The 17117-nt window shown below is 30.5% G+C and overlaps 8 protein-coding genes across 12 annotated transcripts; 3 read left to right on the top strand and 5 right to left on the bottom strand.

Annotated features, from left to right (window-relative positions):
- The first annotated feature begins 281 nt into the window (after nucleotides 1-281).
- LOC145744814 (uncharacterized) lies at nucleotides 282-2836 on the top strand. The gene is made up of 5 exons (XM_082562764.1): nucleotides 282-422; nucleotides 1152-1347; nucleotides 1438-1611; nucleotides 1846-2058; nucleotides 2146-2836. Exons 1-5 carry the CDS (start codon nucleotides 329-331, stop codon nucleotides 2522-2524), a joined length of 1056 nt encoding a protein of 351 aa, XP_082418890.1. The 5' UTR covers nucleotides 282-328; the 3' UTR covers nucleotides 2525-2836.
- Nucleotides 1876-4927, bottom strand: LOC145744815 (nitric oxide synthase-interacting protein-like). Its single transcript, XM_082562765.1, has 6 exons — nucleotides 4759-4927; nucleotides 3803-3915; nucleotides 3551-3717; nucleotides 3360-3475; nucleotides 3137-3244; nucleotides 1876-3023 (listed from the first exon to the last, which is right to left on the bottom strand). Exons 1-6 carry the CDS (start codon nucleotides 4879-4881, stop codon nucleotides 2766-2768), a joined length of 885 nt encoding a protein of 294 aa, XP_082418891.1. The 5' UTR covers nucleotides 4882-4927; the 3' UTR covers nucleotides 1876-2765.
- Nucleotides 4928-5202: 275 nt separating this feature from the next.
- On the top strand, nucleotides 5203-7413 carry LOC145746187 (TBC1 domain family member 24-like). Its single transcript, XM_082564396.1, has one exon. It carries the CDS (start codon nucleotides 5323-5325, stop codon nucleotides 7159-7161), a length of 1839 nt encoding a protein of 612 aa, XP_082420522.1. The 5' UTR covers nucleotides 5203-5322; the 3' UTR covers nucleotides 7162-7413.
- LOC145746188 (GPI alpha-1,6-mannosyltransferase 2-like) lies at nucleotides 7407-9385 on the bottom strand. Of its 5 annotated transcripts, none has more exons than XM_082564399.1 (7): nucleotides 9286-9385; nucleotides 9130-9223; nucleotides 8903-9054; nucleotides 8658-8806; nucleotides 8423-8566; nucleotides 8170-8256; nucleotides 7849-8080 (listed from the first exon to the last, which is right to left on the bottom strand). In XM_082564399.1, exons 2-7 carry the CDS (start codon nucleotides 9190-9192, stop codon nucleotides 7995-7997), a joined length of 681 nt encoding a protein of 226 aa, XP_082420525.1. In that variant the 5' UTR covers nucleotides 9193-9223; nucleotides 9286-9385; the 3' UTR covers nucleotides 7849-7994. The 5 variants fall into 5 exon arrangements, with proteins under 5 accessions (XP_082420524.1, XP_082420523.1, XP_082420525.1 ...); XM_082564401.1 differs by having other exon boundaries at nucleotides 7963-8080; nucleotides 8423-8457; XM_082564398.1 differs by having other exon boundaries at nucleotides 7407-8256; nucleotides 8423-8500.
- Nucleotides 9386-9462: 77 nt separating this feature from the next.
- Nucleotides 9463-15102, bottom strand: LOC145746190 (cytoplasmic dynein 2 light intermediate chain 1-like). The gene is made up of 8 exons (XM_082564402.1): nucleotides 14940-15102; nucleotides 14690-14788; nucleotides 14328-14438; nucleotides 11166-11336; nucleotides 10999-11091; nucleotides 10528-10661; nucleotides 10179-10295; nucleotides 9463-9937 (listed from the first exon to the last, which is right to left on the bottom strand). The coding sequence occupies exons 1-8, from the start codon at nucleotides 15054-15056 to the stop codon at nucleotides 9727-9729; spliced, it is 1053 nt and encodes a 350-aa protein (XP_082420528.1). The 5' UTR covers nucleotides 15057-15102; the 3' UTR covers nucleotides 9463-9726.
- Nucleotides 12331-14450, top strand: LOC145746192 (flavin reductase (NADPH)-like). Its single transcript, XM_082564405.1, has 6 exons — nucleotides 12331-12389; nucleotides 12654-12761; nucleotides 12975-13139; nucleotides 13210-13299; nucleotides 13515-13678; nucleotides 13819-14450. The coding sequence occupies exons 2-6, from the start codon at nucleotides 12689-12691 to the stop codon at nucleotides 14047-14049; spliced, it is 723 nt and encodes a 240-aa protein (XP_082420531.1). The 5' UTR covers nucleotides 12331-12389; nucleotides 12654-12688; the 3' UTR covers nucleotides 14050-14450.
- Nucleotides 15103-15333: 231 nt separating the features above from the next.
- On the bottom strand, nucleotides 15334-16111 carry LOC145746193 (putative U3 small nucleolar RNA-associated protein 11). The gene has a single exon (XM_082564406.1). It carries the CDS (start codon nucleotides 16021-16023, stop codon nucleotides 15334-15336), a length of 690 nt encoding a protein of 229 aa, XP_082420532.1. The 5' UTR covers nucleotides 16024-16111.
- Nucleotides 16110-17097, bottom strand: LOC145746191 (zinc finger protein 346-like). Its single transcript, XM_082564403.1, has one exon. The coding sequence runs from the start codon at nucleotides 17037-17039 to the stop codon at nucleotides 16254-16256; it is 786 nt and encodes a 261-aa protein (XP_082420529.1). The 5' UTR covers nucleotides 17040-17097; the 3' UTR covers nucleotides 16110-16253.
- Nucleotides 17098-17117: the final 20 nt, after the last annotated feature.

The raw sequence follows: 17117 nt of genomic DNA on the forward strand, positions 1-17117 counted from the left end.
GTAGAAATTCAGCAAGGACATTAGTTTGTTTATATAAACTAACAGTACACATATAGATGGATATGCTATTTTAAGGACAGCGATTGGGAATGGTTTAAAAAGGCCTCAATTTTACGGTTGACTGTTGCTGTCAATATTGAATTTGTGCGGTTGTCACAAATCAGTTGGCAACGTAAAATTTGCTAAAAAATCAGAATATCTGTAATTTGACAAAATGTTAATATCCATATGTCGACATATTAAATAGAATTTGCTATTTTTTTATAGATTTACCATAAATATTATACGATAAATCTTGTTTCGAAATAATTTCATTTATTATTAATGAATGAATATGGATCAAATTTTTCGTAAATGGAATCCTACAAATATCAGCAAATTTATCGTGTTCAAAATCTCAGTATTAATTCTTCTAATAACAGGTAAGCATATAGAAAATAAATGCCATAATTTTATAACTAATATGTCTTAAAAATAGCAAAGGCATAAATATATATATATATATATATGTTAGTAGTATATAAATATATAGGTAAGAACCATAAAGGTAATAAGAAATTTGGCGGGAACCCTCAACTACAAGTAATCCTAAAGCTAATTGGATACCACAAACTATAATATATTGATCGTAAAGAAATCAAACGATTGGCAATATTAAAAGCAATTTAACGTCCATCAACGGCTGTCGTAGGCTAATCGGTTCAGCAACTTTATAATCAAATCGAAAAGTCAGCGATAGCACTTGGGGGTAAACCAAACATGGTTTTCCAATCAAAAGCGCGTCATGAGCTGACTAAACTTTGTAAAATTAAAAAGATTAGGAACGATTTTTTGGAAGTTGAAGGTTAATTAGAACCACAAATATCGGTGGCGATCGATATGTGACAATACCCCTCAAAATTTGTAACAGATTTATGAGCGTGGAAACTTAACTAACCGTTAAATATATTACCACACTCTAATTGGCATAACCTAATTAATGTAAACCCAACTCAATAATATACATGGAGATCTCTGTACAAAACTTTAATTTAAAATAAAATATATTGCAAATTTAAATGTTTTATATGAAAAATGGGCTAAATAAATAATGCTCTTTTTACATTGGGCCTACTATCATTATTTTACTATGCTTATATAACTACATTTAGATTCTGAGTCAGCTAAATCTCCATTTCTAACTAACCCATTCCAACGTAAGAACGAAACGAAATGGGAGTTATCTGTGTCAAGTGTTAACTCGGTAAGATACGATGCTTGTACTTACGGTGAGTTCTCGAGAGCCAACCAGAGATGCGAATCTTTATTCTTCAAGAGATTTATCACCAAACCTCAAGACAGTTGCGCGTAAGTGTTATTGTTCTTACATAAAGCAAATTAAAATACTTTACTGTTCCAACATAGAACAGTTTTAACTGTATTGCCTTTGCTGTGTAGAGCCTTATTTACCGATTTACAAGACTGTGAAACCAGGGAATGGAGAATTTGCTTTCCAAATGCGACTTTAAAATCAAGAAAGGGTGGAGTGAATATTGATATGATTAACTCAATGATGATGTACTCGCAAGCTGGATATTGTAACGATGGAACTCTATCACTTCCTAGCGCCAGGTTAAATCAACTAAATTTGTAGTCCTTTACGGTTTTAAGCACCTACACGTTTTTATAGCAAATGTATTCCTTTAAACAGTCCGGGGCCTAGATCTTTGTTATAGCTCTATGCATAAAATTTACTAAAAGCAATATGATATTTGATCATACCTTAGTTCAAAAATTACTAACACATTTTCTGAGCTGGCAAGAAATATTATTAAAAGTCCCCTTAATTAGAATTTATTCTTTTAGAGAACCAATTAATTATTGTACTTCGGATTATCGTGTAAGAGCAGCAAAATGTATTCGAAAATTTCACAAATTATTTCGCCAAAATCCTGGAAATCCAGGGATCTGTGAAGAGTTCTCCAAAGCAAGAGATTGCATGTATAGACTGCAGGATTCAAAATGCCAATATGAAGAGCTTATCAACGCTGTTCAAAAAACAGTCAGAAAACTTTACAGGTAAAATAAAAACCACTAAACTTAGCATATTTACATTTATTTGTTAGTAATTTAACTTAGCCTAAAAATATATTTTTGTACGTTAAGGTGTTGGAATCCATTTTGTATTTGGAATCAGTATCAGAATGACTTTACAGAACCAAGAAACGAATTTGGAGAAAAACAACAATCTACGTCACCTAATAACAGGGGAATACCCTCGGATTGTGTATTCAATACAGCAGCATTAATAACAGGGATGCCAGTTTCGAGGAAATTTAAAGACCCACAAGATGGGACTATTACTGCTACAACCCCAAAATACAAAAATGTTAAAACAACCACAAACAATATTATCAAAGATTTTGCCCCACCAGTATTTTTAACAAATAAAACAAACGATACAGGGGGTTTTAAACATTTTCGACCATTTCAGTTGGGGCAAATGATCATCATCGGCTTCTTATCATTTTTATTTCAATCTTAATATGTTTTTTCTTTTTTTTAGTATAGAATATACCGATATATTCCTTTTCATAAAAGTTCTGTGATGATTGCTTAGCCAGATAAAACCATAAGGTTTGGAATGCAAAGTTAGAACTCCCATACTAAGGATAATCACATAATAAGGGACCTCAATAAAAAAATTTCGGGATCACATCGAGGATAAAACTTAAATTTCGGGATCACATCGAGGATAAATTGATAAAATGGAACTAAATAGAAAGCTAAGTGATAGAGAGGACTGGTCGATAAGACTTTGCATCCAGATCATCATTTGTCGTGGAGAAACCGGTTCCTCCTCTTTGAAGAGGAATAATGTCTTTTTCTTTCAAGATCTTTCCTGTGATGGGATGTTGCATCCCATTCTTCCGAATGATCTTCTCGACACATTCCATTGTGACAACGTGACCTGTGGGACGGAGCACGGCAGAGGGGATAAAGTTACCCAGGGTGTCGTGGGTGACTGCACACATCCATCTATCCTATTTATTACAACAACAAAAAAAAAACTTGAAAAAAAATTTAAAATTTTACAAATCCGTAATAATAATATTTTACAACAAATAAATATCACAAAAAAATATTTTGTTGTTACCTTTTTTGCTATCACAGCTGTTGTCTTGTCTCTATCACTAATTGGGGTAAATTTGACTGGGATTAAATCTTTTAGTTTAATTGGTTTCTTACTCATGGGACAATAAACCTAAATTTAACAACAAAATAATAAATTAACATTAATAAAGAATGTCTTCTAGGCAAATATAAATTCTGGTTAAACAATAAATTTTAAAGTGCCAATATTTAAATTTTTAACTTACTTTGCTTTCTGGTTTTTTTACTTTTGTTTTATTAGCAGCTGGAGTTAACGACGGAATCCAAAAACTCGGTAAATTTTTAGCTTTACCATCAACCATGTTACTACATGATGGTACATCTCAAAAAAGTTTTTAAAATTTATTTTGGGAAATAATAAGAACACTTGATGCAAAATTAAAATATTATTAGTTACCTTTTTTGTCTTTTTTAAATGCTTCGACTGATTTACTTAGGATTGATTTTTCAGTTTTAACAAAAGTGTCGACCTTAGTTTTAGTTTCAGCTTCAGCCAAGTCTTTCATATCTCGTTCATCTTGTTTCTTTTGTTTTTCAAAAGCTTTGGCTTGCTTTGCCATTTGCCTAAAGTATACTAGTTATAATTATGGTGTAATAACAAAATATACAAAAATCTATTGAGAAAAAAATAGTTCATTCTGAAAGTTACCTTTTTTGATGAATAATATATTCTAGAATAACTTGTTTGTCGTATATAAATCCATGAGGAGTGACAACTGGTTCTCTACATAGTTGTAAGGAAAGACAACATGCATCAAAATCCTGGAATATACAATTTTGAATTAAATTGCGTAGTTCTAAATGAACGTGGAAAGGCCAGAATGTACAAAAAAGATGATTAGAAATAAGGTTATAAAAATTTTGCCCTTTTTGCATTTATAAAATTGGCGAACAAAGAGATCTTAAAGTTATTTTAAAGTTAAACCATAAATATTTTATCCAGTTGATGGTATAATAAGAACACCTGGCTTTAGCACATTTTTTTTATTTATTTTGGGTTTTCGCACATTGATAAAAGTAAATAATAAATACGATATACAATTAATATTATAACAATGCGACGGGAAAAAATGACAAAATCAATTTAATGATTTAAAACATGCCAAAAGTATTAATGTTTTTTTTTTTTTTTGTATATATCATTTGTCCTCGATGTGGGAAAGTCAAATGCGCGACTTAAACATAGAGTAACATAATTTACTCCGACCCAGTCTCGAGTTGCCTGTGGCAGTTTGGGATATTATAGAGACTATAATTGCCCGGTAATTATGCTGCTGATTAAGTGCTGGCTCAGCAGGAGTTTATACCGTTTATAGCGCCTTACTCAAGGGCGCTACAGCATGAGATCAGTGGGGATTGAACCCACGACCTCATGTGTGGTATTTACATAAAGATTTTAAGTATGTTTTGACATGGTCACCAAACCCAACATAAGGTCCTGGGTTCGATTCTGACTGCTATTATGTTATAAAGAATTTAAGTAAGGTGCTATTAACATTATAAACTCTTGCCAAGCCAAAGACTAAAGGGCAGATTAATTTTAAATCAATTATATTCAACAGTATCAAAAAAGAGGATAAAAAAACTAAAGAATTTAAAATTTACCTTGACAGAATCTTTTCCTAAGCGAGCAGCTTGTGTCCCATATTGTGATTGTTCTGTGTCCTTCTTTCTCTCATGGTAGGAGTACACAGCACTTGCTGTTGCATTTTTTCCGTGTCTTGTCATATTTATTCAACAAATTTGTAATTTCGATTAAATAATTTTTAAATTATGCTCTAACGAATAAAATACAATATTATTAAGCTTTTTATCGTGTAGAACATTTCTTAGCTTATCTCTCCACTAAAATACAAGTTATTTAACTAATTAAAGCTCTTAAATAGGTGGTTAATAATTATATTTTCTAAAATACGTAACTTCACGTTTTCACCAAAAACCTGAAATCCAAATATAAAAATTTGGAAACACTTGAGCCATCATGCGTAACGACTTATGACGTCATAGCAACAACAATAAAAATCGTAAATAGCTGCTGCTAAAGTTCAACGGTAAATCGATAATGAGTTTTTTTAGGCTATTTTAGCTAAAGAAACCTAGTTTTAAAGCTTTAATTTTTAATCAAAATACTTGGATTAGGTCTAGCTTACTTAAGCATCAGAAGGTAGGATGGGAATGCAGTTACATGGAGCTGGAGAAATGGCAACGCCGTTTTCAAATTTCACTGATCAAAGCAAATTATCCGACATTTTAAAAGTAACTACACAAGCTGCGTCGCCCGCTACAGTTACTAACATCATTACGTTACCTGTTAACCATAACAAGAAAGCCCTAAAGAACTACTTGCGAGAGAAGCTGTTTGCAGCAAACCATGACATTCGTTGCGTTTTGTACAAGACGCTCGTTAAGCGAATCGAATGCAACGAAAGCATGTTTAGCGAGAATATGTACGAAGAATTTGTAAACGAGACCTTTTCTCCCGAGTCTAATTTTCCTAAAGATATTCCTCTGCCTGTTTTCCTGAATTCTGATGATTTTGTTGCATTCTGTCTCAACGAAACCGGAAAAGATACCCTTCGAAAAATATTAGCTTGTTTTAGTTTTCATTTTCCGCATATTACATACAGTCCGTTGCTCGGTATAGCTGCTGCTTTATTTTTACACTACGACGAGAATCCGGCCCAAGTATTTTCCCATGTTTGTCGGCTGGTCTTTTCTAATTCCAAATACATTCATTTTTTAGATACAACTCACCTTGAGTCAAATGCATCAGCAATGGTCCTAAAGGACCTAAGCATCAGATACACATCCCAATCCCATAAAAGCCTGCTCAGCTTAACAGATAACCCTGATAGTGTATATACCCAGTGGATAAAATGCCTTTTCCAGGCTCTGCCTTTTACATATGTGGTTGTTTTATTTGATATGTATTTACTAGAAGGCTATAAATCGCTATACAGAGTCTCTTTAGCTATCTTAAAGTATTACCGGAAGATCGGCACTTCGAATCCTTCAGACATTGTCAGCGCAGTGTTCCAATTCGTTCAAAATCTAGAAGAGCGTGTTCCTGTAAACCTTTTGTTCAGAAAAGCGTTTAGTTTCAGGATTCCTCCGAGTCGAGATATCAAAAAACTACATCGAAGAATTCAGAGTAATTTGAAACGTCAACCATGCAATATTGTAATGGATGCACACCACAGAAATCCGTGTGATTATATGACAAAAGTTAGAGGATTAAACTCTGAGATCGCGAGTGAAACAAACTTGGCCACCATTTATTGCTGGATACCAGAAACCACATCATTGAAGAAGTCAGTTATGTTATATTCCACCAACATCCATGGTTATAGTTTGACTACAATGCTTTCAAAGGTTGAAGAACACGGTCAGACCATTCTGTTAATTAAAACTGTCAACAATGAGATATTCGGAGCATTTTTAGCTTCATCTTGGGAAGAGAGAAAAGAAGTTGGCTATTTTGGAACAGGAGAGACATTTATATTCTCATTATCCCCAAAAACTAAGGTCTATAAATGGGTTGGTAGCAATACTGAAAGTAAATCACTAAGCAAAAATCCCCAAGGGACCAAACCTCAAGTTGACATGTCACCATTGCCACCTGTCAGGCCACCTCCAGGACGTGTCAACGGCGTCACATTGCCACCTATACATGACAACTGTTCAGTATCAATCAGTCCTGGAATAAGACCACTTAATACAGAGTCAATAACATTTCCACCATTGTTTGGAACAAGTATAACAAACAACACAAAACCGAAGTCTTTAGAAAAGCAATCTACCGATGTTGTCAATGCTGATTTGTTCATGATGGGCAATCAGAATGGAATTATGATTGGGGGAGGAGGTGGTCATGCCATTTTCATTGACAACGAATTACTGAGTGGGCATACAAACCATTGTGCAACTTTTGACAATCCTCCATTTGTTAAAACTGAGAACTTTACAATCTCTATGGTCGAGGTAATCGGGTTTAAGGAATCTGAATAAAACTTTAAACGTTTTAAGATTTGCAATACTTTGCTGCTGGTGAACTATCAAGCAATCTTTTTATTAAAAAATGTACTATTTGGCCAATATTTTATTTATTGCATGCTCTATATTTATATTTATTTTGTTCATTTACATATATTTTATATTTACATTTTAATTCCTATTTCCAGTACAACTGTGGCATATATATTACAAAAACATTACCTAATTATTTATATGTGTTCATTTCAAAAAATAAACTATTTTACTATAAAAGTGCGATTTATTATAAAGGTATAACCTATGTCCATGGTAAGAAATTGACATGTAATAATATCCCAATTAAAAAATAACTAACACAATAAACAACAAGACACTTAGAATAGAAGCTTAGACTTCTCCAATGAAACTTAATTGTACAATTAGGTTTAATATTTCTTGTATCGTTATATATATAGGAGGCAATTATCCAGTATATTAATGGTGAACTAGACATTACCATTCTGGTTGTTACCTCAACATGCATAAAAAGCAGTGCAAATAAAACTAAAAAACTTAAATGAACAAAGTAACAAAATAAATTAAAATTTAAATATAATAGAGGCTTGGGTTGGATTTTTTTTGTAACTAATTTTTGAAATGGTAAACCTAGATATTTAATTTCAATGCTTCTAGTTTTTAAATATTTATAAACTGAACAGAAAGTAATACCAACCACAGGGAAAGCTAACACGAAATTTGGTATTTTTCTTAAAGTATAATACTTAAATAACCCCAGTTTCCAGTATTTCTTTTGAACATGGTCATATATAATTGGCAAAGTTTTATAACACCACTGCTCTTGGTAAGTATCATTTTGGAATATACAAAACAAATAATATCCATAAGCAGAAAATAGAGAAAATGGTAATATTATAAGGAAACAACAAATAATTACCTGAAATATTCCAAAACAATTTAGTGTGTTTGGTTTTTCTATGATATTGTACAAGTAGAAATATAAAATAAATGCAACATTAATTATACCGTTTGATCTTGAAGCTGAAGCTAGCATAAACCATAAGGCAGAGATTAAAAATTGTTGGTCATGCAGATATAACAGGCCAGTGAAAACTAAAAAAATAATCACTAAGTAACAAGCTATAATTAAAGCATACCTATAAATTAGTAAAACTTGTAATATATTCTTGGTTTACCATTATTTTAATAAACTTAGGTCATTTAAAGCTTTATATTACTTATAATTATACATTTAGTATTGCTACATAACTAAGCATACCTGCAAAGGAAAACACTGACTCAGTGTAACAAGAACTAAAAAATATGGAGGATGGATTGAAACAGAAAATTAGGGAAACTAAAAATGAAAATTGTTCACAGCAAAATATTCTTTGCGTAAGGTCAAAAAGAGACACAGTGGCACCTTTAAAAAAAATTACTTTGAATAAAACCTAACCAAAGTTTAAATAAAAAAGTTTGTGCAAAACAGTACTAATAGCTTTTAATTTGCTTACCAAGAAAAAATATAAAGTTTGCAATAAAGCAAGCAAGTAGGCACGATGTTTGCATAGATAATCCAGTGATACCATAAAAAAAATTTCCAAATATATTCCCTATGCTGGGAAGCAGTGGAAAAAATGCAAACATATTATCGGCTGTATACCTGCCAATAAGAAATATTAGTATTAAAAAGGACACAAACTTTTTAAAAATATTCTTTATTTGTGTAAAAACAACTTACTATAGTTAAATATATCACCTGTGTTCAGAAATATAGACAAAATATTTAGCATCCCATTTTTGAAATCCATCCAAAGACGATCGAATAATGAAATCTGTTGCTCTATTTGACTGAGTCGAGACCAGGTTGAATGCATCAGCTTTGTGGTCGGGTAAAAGATTAAAAATCAACTAAAAATAAACAAGTTTAAACCAAAAAAATTTGTAATAGTACATACTATCTATAAGTTAGTAGTATATGTTTACCTGTAATACGAAGACTATCAATCTTGACAGAGCAGAAATCTTTATTATATTTGTCCTTGACATAGCTTACTTGATTTAAACATAACCCTTACATCTAAAAATACAGTTTTTTTTTTACTTATTAAAATAAATTTATAAATATAAAAGTAAGCTTACCTTTTAAAATTGATTTTGATGCATTGTCTATTTTGTTTTCAGCATCTTACAATAAGTTTACTAAATATACTTATATTTAAATAATTAAATCCTGTGAAATACTAAAACAAAATAAATTTATTAATAAAATAATCTAGAAAATACTAATATACAATTTAAATACAAAATTACAGTCTGTACTATACATATAAAAAGCAACATCACAAGTATCTTTAACAAACAATATGAAATTGAAACCCAACCAGTGTTCACAGTGCCTTTATTTTTTTGGAACCAAACGTGTAAAAATATCCTTAATATAAAGCACAGTACCAATTATAATAACCATATTTACACAAAAAAGCAGAATATAGCAAAATATATGAACAATAATTTAGTTTTTTTTGAACAGTCTTCAATTGCAAATATTATTCAAAAATTCAAATTTGTAATTCTTAAATTTCAACTAATCCTTGCTGTCCATTTTTGGTTCTCCTGTTTTCTATAAGCTTCTAATTCTCTGTCCTTTTGAGCTCTCAGTTCATCGATCTGACCTTCCCTAAATTGTGAATCTTTACAAGGGTCGGGGATTTCAACTTTGTTGTTTTTTCCGATGTTGTTTTCTTGTGGAAAGTGACCGGAAAACGCAATTCTCCAAACTTCCTTGGGTTTTCTACAACAGTTTTAAATTAAATTTAATTAATTCTTTACATTATAAAGATCGGTATAACAAATTTTCAGGAATTTTAGGGGGCTAAGAGGAAAAAAAATGAGACCTTGAAATTAGAAAATAAAAAAAATAAAAACAAATTTAAAAATAAGCAAAAAATTATTAAATATTCTCTAAAATCAAGATAAGTTACTGACTTTTTTTAAGATAAGACCTCCAACAAACACGAAACCATTTAACTTACTTAGCAGAAGTTCTTCCAATAACTGTGCTAGCTAATGGTGGGGGTCCAATACCATCAACAGAATCCATCCCAGCTGGGATAAATAGGGGGCGGTTGCTGTCTATTACTGGTGTTTTACTTTACAAAATAAAGAATAATTTTTTAAAATAATTATTAAGGAAATAAAAAAAATTAAAAAGTTAAAATTAAAGGCCTAAAAGGGGTAAAAATAATCAGAAAAAAAATTATAATAAATATTTCCAAAAAATAATAAAAATCCACATATAAATATATAAACATTAAACTGTTAATCTATCTATACTCCAGTAACCTTTCCACACTTACACCATACATTTTATGAATTATTTACCTGAGTTGACCATCAAAAGCAGCCACGTTCATGACATGTTTTAAACCTCTGATTGTTCCCTCATTCTTTGTGCTCATAAACATTATGGAAGCTCCATTACTGTGGGCCAGAAACCTTAAACACTTGGTCATCACCTAAAAAATGTTGGCTTATTAATAAACATGTATAGTATATCATTATTCTCAAGGTAAACAGACTAACCTTACGACCTCAATATAGGGCAACATTTGTTACCCCGACCTAGTCTTGAGTTGCATTTAGTAGTAGCGGATATTATTGCATATTGTTAGATAATTTACTTGCCGATTAGTGTTGGGTTTATTGGTAGTTTATACTGATTATAGCACCCTCCTCAAGGGCACTACAACATGCAAGCATTGCGAATCCAACCAATGGTCTAATTTTGTGAAGCCGAGTGTTCTTACCACTACAAGGTATTAAGAAACTGCCATAATTACATGAGATTTTTACCTTTTTTTCTTCTGATTTCATCTCCAAGAACAAATCATATTTGCTGCCAATAATTACCAGTGGAACTGGGAAAGGGTTAATTGAACTGGCATCCTTGAAAAATAATATTCAAAATTTAAATAAAATATTTATTTAAAAAAAAAAATTGGATTGTTTTATTTTTTTACATCTCTGTCCTTCCCACTGATCCTCTCCCATGCTTTCTGTTCAGTTTTTTGAACTAAACCAGGAAATTGTTTTTGTCCTTGTTTTAGAACAGAGTTAATTCGTTCTCTAGCTTCTGTGAGTAAAGTTTCTGCAGTAAACCACAACTTATTAGGTTGGGATAAATCTAAAACCTAAAAAAAAACTTTTAAATTTAATTTAATTTAATTAAAAATATTGTCACTTAAACATGAATTTAAAATATTTTTTAAATTTGGTTGTAAAAAATAACTAAAAAAAACTTTTAAATTTTATATATTATAAGGTTGTGTTTACAATTTTGACATATTAATATTGCTAAAATCCCAATTATTTTAAAGTGCGAACGAAAATGTGTAATTTTCTTAATCTTAAAATGATCTACAAAATTTTAAAACCTAAAATAGCAATCCTTTTTCCAACAATTTACATACACAATTTGCCAAGTTTTTATCAAAAACACGATCAAGAAAAATAAATTGAAATATTTTAAGTCTAAAGTATTTTAATCCTTCAGTATTTAAATTTTAAAATAACTTATATTTAAATTTCTTAATCCTAATTATAAACATGTTTAAAATCATAATATTATCATGTTTTGCCTAAATTCTTAATGAGAAAAAATCATGTGATGATATGAAATAATTACTAAAAAAATTGGTAATTTTTATTGCAATTTTACACTAAAAATTTCATGGCTTATCAAATTACCAAAAATAATCATTATTGGACTTTTTTGATCACATGATAATAATAGCATAAACTTATTACAAAAAACAGGGTAAAATTTATTACAATTTTGTGCGAAATTTGCCCTCTAAAAACAAATAAAAACGACAATTTCACGCTACTAGATAATTTATATTTATTTAGATAGCAAGCACTATGTAGGGCAAATTGTTGCTAAATTTTTAGAAAAACAATTTAATTTTTTTTTTAGAAACAAAAACTTGTAACTTACACAAAAAAATTTAAATGTTTATTTATTTTATCTCCATTTAAATTGCATTATATAATTTATAAATACAGTAAGTCTTATGTAATCTAAACATTCAAGTATTCAAACCCATTTAAACTTAACCGGTGCGTTAGAGAGATCAGAAAATAAACATTCCTTTAGGCTACATTGAACAATACAATAAAGTCAACAAGGTACTTAAGAATTCATTGGGTTGGAACTGTACAGTACAGAGCTTATATGACAATGTGTAAGTAGTATGTGTTAAAGGACTGTTCAATAATAAAGCGAAAAGTAAATATAATCTACATTTAAGAAGGCAGTAGTAAGAGATAATTTTATTTTAAAACCAGTATTTATATAATGTGTTTTTGTGAAATGTATAATAAATGTATGCTAAAAGATATAAACATTAGATGATAAAGTTAAATAGCAATATAGCTAAAAAATAAATTCTAAAATAATATATATTTTACCAAATTTAACTGTGTTTTAATATTCTAAACTGTTTTAGATAATAAATAAACTTATATCTGTAAAAAATAAGCGATGAAGTTAATAGTGTTTGGGTCTACTGGTCAAACTGGGTTGGCTGTGTTAAAAAGAGCGTTAAAAAATAAAGGTAACTAACTTAATAACTGTGCCATTACTTTAAATTTACCATTAAAACTTCCTTTAAAATTGTATAACTAAACTTACTTTTAAAATATAAGATTTTAAAATAAGATTTATAGAACCAAAAAAACTATAAATCTAAAAATATTGCAGTTTATGAACTTATATATTAAATAAAATTGCTGTTTGTGATCCCAAAACTATTTTTTTTACTTTTTAGATTTAGAAGTCACTGCTTTTGTTCGAACCCCATCGAGAATCCCTAAAAATATTCGGGTGAATGTGAGGATATTAGTAGGGGATGTTACTGACCCCGAAGATGTGGAGGGAGCCATTGAGGGTCATGACCTTGTCATTTCTTGTCTCGGGACAGGGTGGAGTTTTAGTAAGTGAAATTTTAATAATATATATAAAATATATAAAAAAAATAATTTAAAATATTTTTATCGTGTTAGGAGCTACAACACTTCTTTCGACTGGGATAAAAAACATTGTTGAGGCGATGCGAATGCACGAAGTTAAATATTTATCAGTGGTGGGTGTATGTAAGTACAAGATCTTTATGTTTAAACACTCGTTAAACTTATAACTTGTGTAATTTCTGACTTGCATAGTTTAAAAGGTTATTTCTTAACTGGTTATCAAATATGGTCGAAGTTTAATATAGTCATGTTTTAAAGGACGATCAAATAAAGTTGTACTGGTAAATTTTTATTTTTGAATTAATTGTGGATAATTTTAATTTATTATATTTTTTTAGCATTCCTACTACCTGAGCCTGGCATAACAACCCCATATATAATGAAGGGCGTAGTAGATGATCATGAGAGGGCTTTAAACATACTAAAACAGTCACAAGGCATACATTGGACCATTGCAATGCCACCAGAGATAAGCAACCTAGAAGGTTCAAATTCTTATGCGGTAATTTTTGATTTTTTTTAAAACGTACAATGCTTTTGATAAATTGACTTTAAATTGTTTTTATTGGACATTTAATGGACTTATCAAAAGCTGCAATTGTTTATTTCTTAATTTGAGATTAGCATTTTTATTTTTTTTAGACTACAATTGATAAAATGGATAGCTATGTCGTGACAACTGAAGATCTAGCCGACTGGCTGGTAGGTTGTGTAACGAATACAGACCAAATGAATGAGTTTGAAGGACAGTTAGTCGGCATTAAATCAAGTATTTCACCAATTTCATACTTATTCTACACTCTAACTGGGAGATTCGTGTTAATTGTTGCAGGAATTTTATGTACTGGCATTGCAGGATATTTTTATAGATAAATTCATGCTTGGGCCTTTAACATAATTTTTTTTTACTTTTTTGCTTTAATATTTTTCGAAAAATGTCACTAACGCACTGCACCATTATCTATAACGCTTCAATATATATTTATTAACTATAGCCACTGTAGGCTTAACCACTGTATTAGTATTAACTGTTTTATTTTATAATTAGAAAAATGTTTGACTAAAAATGTGCCAAGACCAATATGCTTCTTTAATTGCTAATTATATTTTTAACTTTAAAAAATATATTTTTTAAAGTTTTTTTGACTTACCATGATCACTGTTATTTGCTTAATTGTCTCCAAGGTGAAAGGAATTTCTAATAATTTGATTAAATTTGTTCCACCACCTAGCTCCCATATGTGGCCAGTCATTTTGCTTTGCTAATAAACAAAATAATACCAACTTTATAAAAGTAGAGTTTATCAAAATTAAAAATAGACAGCTTTAGAAAAAAAATTAAAAATTTACGGCTTTAGAAAAAAAAATAGAAAAAATATATATCAAAATTTGTATTGGACCCATGGCCTAAACTTTTGAAAAACAAAGTTTTTAAGAACAATTAATGAATTTATATATATTAAGTAAAATAAGCACCTTTTTATGTTAAAATAAAAAAATATTTTTGGCTTACCATGTTGGTTGACTTTCTAGCAAAAGTATATTCCAGAGCAATAGTTGGCTTGGGTGTCTCATCTCGTGTCAGAAACTTTAGGATTGCACTTGTTTTTCCCTATCACAAAATCATTAACAGTTTTAACAGTTGTGTTACAAAATAAGCCTAAAGTAGCATAAATACCAAGCTTGCTTTAAAGCCAAAACAACATGCAGACAGCGGGATTTAAACACATAACCATTTTTATTAAAATTAAAAAAAAACTTACAGAAGATTTGCCCCCCATCACAAGAACATATTTCTCGACATAATTTGATTGATTGTTCTCGTTGTATTTCACCTCAGCTGCTGCAGCATCCCACAAGTTCCTGATCCCAGAACTCATTATATAAATTTAAAAAAATATATTTTTATAAACCTATACCTATTAAAAAATGGTTTAATTTTATCATTTGAAATGGAATAAGTAAGTACATTTTAAAGAATGGTTTAATTTGATTAAATTGTCAGCAGTTTAATGGTAAACACAGGTTGGTTAAAACCCAATACTATTATTTTTATAGTTACTATCACTAGAAAACAGAGATAAATAACAATGATTTAAAAAATTGAAACACCCCGCTTTTTTTAAAATTGAATTTTAGTGCAAAATGGTAAATTGTTTATTTATTTCTTTTTGGCTTCCATTTATATATTGCAGCATTTTTCTTGTCTTCATTTTTTACCAATTCTCTCATTGCTGAGTTTTTGTCGGAAGCCAGAATTTTCTGGGCCTGCATTTTATCCAAAACTGTTTGTAATTCGTTCATTCTATCCGTCCGTTTTTCTAACTGAAGTGTCAATTTTCTGATCTTACTATCGTTGCTTGTTATTTCTTTGTTATTTAAAGCAGCATTTTGTGTTCTTAATTTTTCTGCTTCTGCCTTAGAATCATAGAAAAAAATATGATTTGATTTCTTTACTTCAGGTTTTTCACAAAGCTTAATTTCATTTTGGATTTTTTCGATTTTATTTTTCTCGATTTGAAGTTTCCATTGAACATAGTTTAAATTTTGAGTTTCCAGCAACGATTTTTGAGCAGGGGTCATAGTATCTTCCGGTTTTGGGTTCTCTATCCAATGCAACCCTTCCTGCATTTTTCTATTGACCATTTTGAAGTAAAATTCATCAGGATTTTTCTCTAGAACTTTTTTGTGCAATTCCTTCAGTTGCTTTTGTCTATTTTGAAAATTTTTTGCTCGTTTTTTGTAGTCTGATTTCTTTTCCAATATTCCTAAGGATTCACGGCCAGCTAGTTGTCCTCTTTCTCGATGCGGCGTCTGGCGAGCCTTTTGAGATTTAGAAAACGACATATTTTTAACAAAAAATTTGCTTAACCCTACCTTTATACCTAAAAATGTAACATAGTGTTCAGTAAATGTTTTTTACAAACTTAGCACTATAAAAAGAAACAAAAAAGTTGGTATTGACATAAAATATTTAGCCATTATTAACAGTAGACAATGATGACAGTAGTCTTATAACATATTTTGGCGTTTTACAACTTTTAAAAGTTATTTAACAAAACATTTTATGATTTTAGCTATTTCGATTTTTCAAGTCCCGGTAATTCCATATTGTCTGACGGAACAGTCCATTCCGTAAACACAATTTCGCTTTCTTCTTCATGTTGTTTAACATTAGCCTTATGCTTTGCACTATTTTCGTGATCAAGCAATTGAAACTGGGAGTTTAGTTTAATATCACAAAATTTGCAAGTCTTCCAATCATTTCCATCAAGCTCGTCTTGCTTGTCCGCTTGTTCTCGCAACTTCTTAGCGTGTTTTTTACCGGTGTAGTGAGATTGTGCTACAACGTATGACGTGAACTCACATTTACATAAAGAACAATACTCGTTATCCGTTAACCCTTCTAGTTCTTTCTCTCTTTCTTCCTGATCCACAACTTTAGAGGGGTGAGCTTCTTTTACCCCGACTTTACAAAGAAAATAAAACCGAACCTTTTTCTGATGTTTTTCGCTCATGTAATGACCTTCTTGCTGTTCTACAGTGGTTAAATCGGCCTCACAAACTTTACAATAATTCGGCAGAAATAAATTATTTGGATCATTTTCCATTCCTGTTGAGGACTCCACAACAAATGTTTTTTCGTTCACAGCGGTCTTCATTTTTGTTTGATGTTTTTTACCCATCAAATGGTCCCCTATTTTGGGTTTAGATTCGAGTTCCACTTTGCATAAGTGACAGTAGGGGCCTACTTCTTTTCCGTCCATGTTAAACCCACTTACGCCGAAGGAACCATGTTCTGTGTTCCAAATATCGACAGTAAAATCTTCTTTTTCACCTTCAGGGTGTTTTAAGAACGCCATTTTTAAATAAATTCACCTTTTTTGCCTTTTTAAATTCGTTTACTATTTTTACGTTGGAATGTTATTAACACGAGTGTG

The sequence above is a fragment of the Corella eumyota genome, chromosome 3, assembly GCF_963082875.1.
Source record: "Corella eumyota chromosome 3, kaCorEumy4.1, whole genome shotgun sequence".
Classification (NCBI taxonomy): domain Eukaryota; kingdom Metazoa; phylum Chordata; class Ascidiacea; order Phlebobranchia; family Corellidae; genus Corella; species Corella eumyota.

What these genes read in the sequence shown, in the direction of transcription:
- LOC145744814 (XM_082562764.1), top strand. Translation starts at nt 329, where the DNA reads ATGAATATGGATCAAATTTTTCGTAAATGGAATCCTACAAATATCAGC. An exon ending in ATTAATTCTTCTAATAACAG is followed by an intron (nt 423 to 1,151) that starts GTAAGCATATAG and finishes AACTACATTTAG; the next exon opens with ATTCTGAGTCAGCTAAATCT. An exon ending in CTATCACTTCCTAGCGCCAG is followed by an intron (nt 1,612 to 1,845) that starts GTTAAATCAACT and finishes TTATTCTTTTAG; the next exon opens with AGAACCAATTAATTATTGTA.
- LOC145744815 (XM_082562765.1), bottom strand. Translation starts at nt 4,881, where the DNA reads ATGACAAGACACGGAAAAAATGCAACAGCAAGTGCTGTGTACTCCTAC. An exon ending in TATATTATTCATCAAAAAAG is followed by an intron (nt 3,718 to 3,802) that starts GTAACTTTCAGA and finishes AGTATACTTTAG; the next exon opens with GCAAATGGCAAAGCAAGCCA. An exon ending in ATTTAAAAAAGACAAAAAAG is followed by an intron (nt 3,476 to 3,550) that starts GTAACTAATAAT and finishes AACTTTTTTGAG; the next exon opens with ATGTACCATCATGTAGTAAC.
- LOC145746187 (XM_082564396.1), top strand. Translation starts at nt 5,323, where the DNA reads ATGGGAATGCAGTTACATGGAGCTGGAGAAATGGCAACGCCGTTTTCA.
- LOC145746188 (XM_082564397.1), bottom strand. Translation starts at nt 9,192, where the DNA reads ATGTCAAGGACAAATATAATAAAGATTTCTGCTCTGTCAAGATTGATA. An exon ending in TGATAGTCTTCGTATTACAG is followed by an intron (nt 9,055 to 9,129) that starts GTAAACATATAC and finishes GTTTATTTTTAG; the next exon opens with TTGATTTTTAATCTTTTACC. An exon ending in GTCAGTGTTTTCCTTTGCAG is followed by an intron (nt 8,257 to 8,422) that starts GTATGCTTAGTT and finishes TTATTTTTTTAG; the next exon opens with TTTTCACTGGCCTGTTATAT.
- LOC145746192 (XM_082564405.1), top strand. Translation starts at nt 12,689, where the DNA reads ATGAAGTTAATAGTGTTTGGGTCTACTGGTCAAACTGGGTTGGCTGTG. An exon ending in AAGAGCGTTAAAAAATAAAG is followed by an intron (nt 12,762 to 12,974) that starts GTAACTAACTTA and finishes TTTACTTTTTAG; the next exon opens with ATTTAGAAGTCACTGCTTTT. An exon ending in TTTATCAGTGGTGGGTGTAT is followed by an intron (nt 13,300 to 13,514) that starts GTAAGTACAAGA and finishes ATATTTTTTTAG; the next exon opens with CATTCCTACTACCTGAGCCT.
- LOC145746190 (XM_082564402.1), bottom strand. Translation starts at nt 15,056, where the DNA reads ATGAGTTCTGGGATCAGGAACTTGTGGGATGCTGCAGCAGCTGAGGTG. An exon ending in TCAGTGGGAAGGACAGAGAT is followed by an intron (nt 11,092 to 11,165) that starts GTAAAAAAATAA and finishes TTATTTTTCAAG; the next exon opens with GATGCCAGTTCAATTAACCC. An exon ending in GCTTTTGATGGTCAACTCAG is followed by an intron (nt 10,296 to 10,527) that starts GTAAATAATTCA and finishes TATTTTGTAAAG; the next exon opens with TAAAACACCAGTAATAGACA.
- LOC145746193 (XM_082564406.1), bottom strand. Translation starts at nt 16,023, where the DNA reads ATGTCGTTTTCTAAATCTCAAAAGGCTCGCCAGACGCCGCATCGAGAA.
- LOC145746191 (XM_082564403.1), bottom strand. Translation starts at nt 17,039, where the DNA reads ATGGCGTTCTTAAAACACCCTGAAGGTGAAAAAGAAGATTTTACTGTC.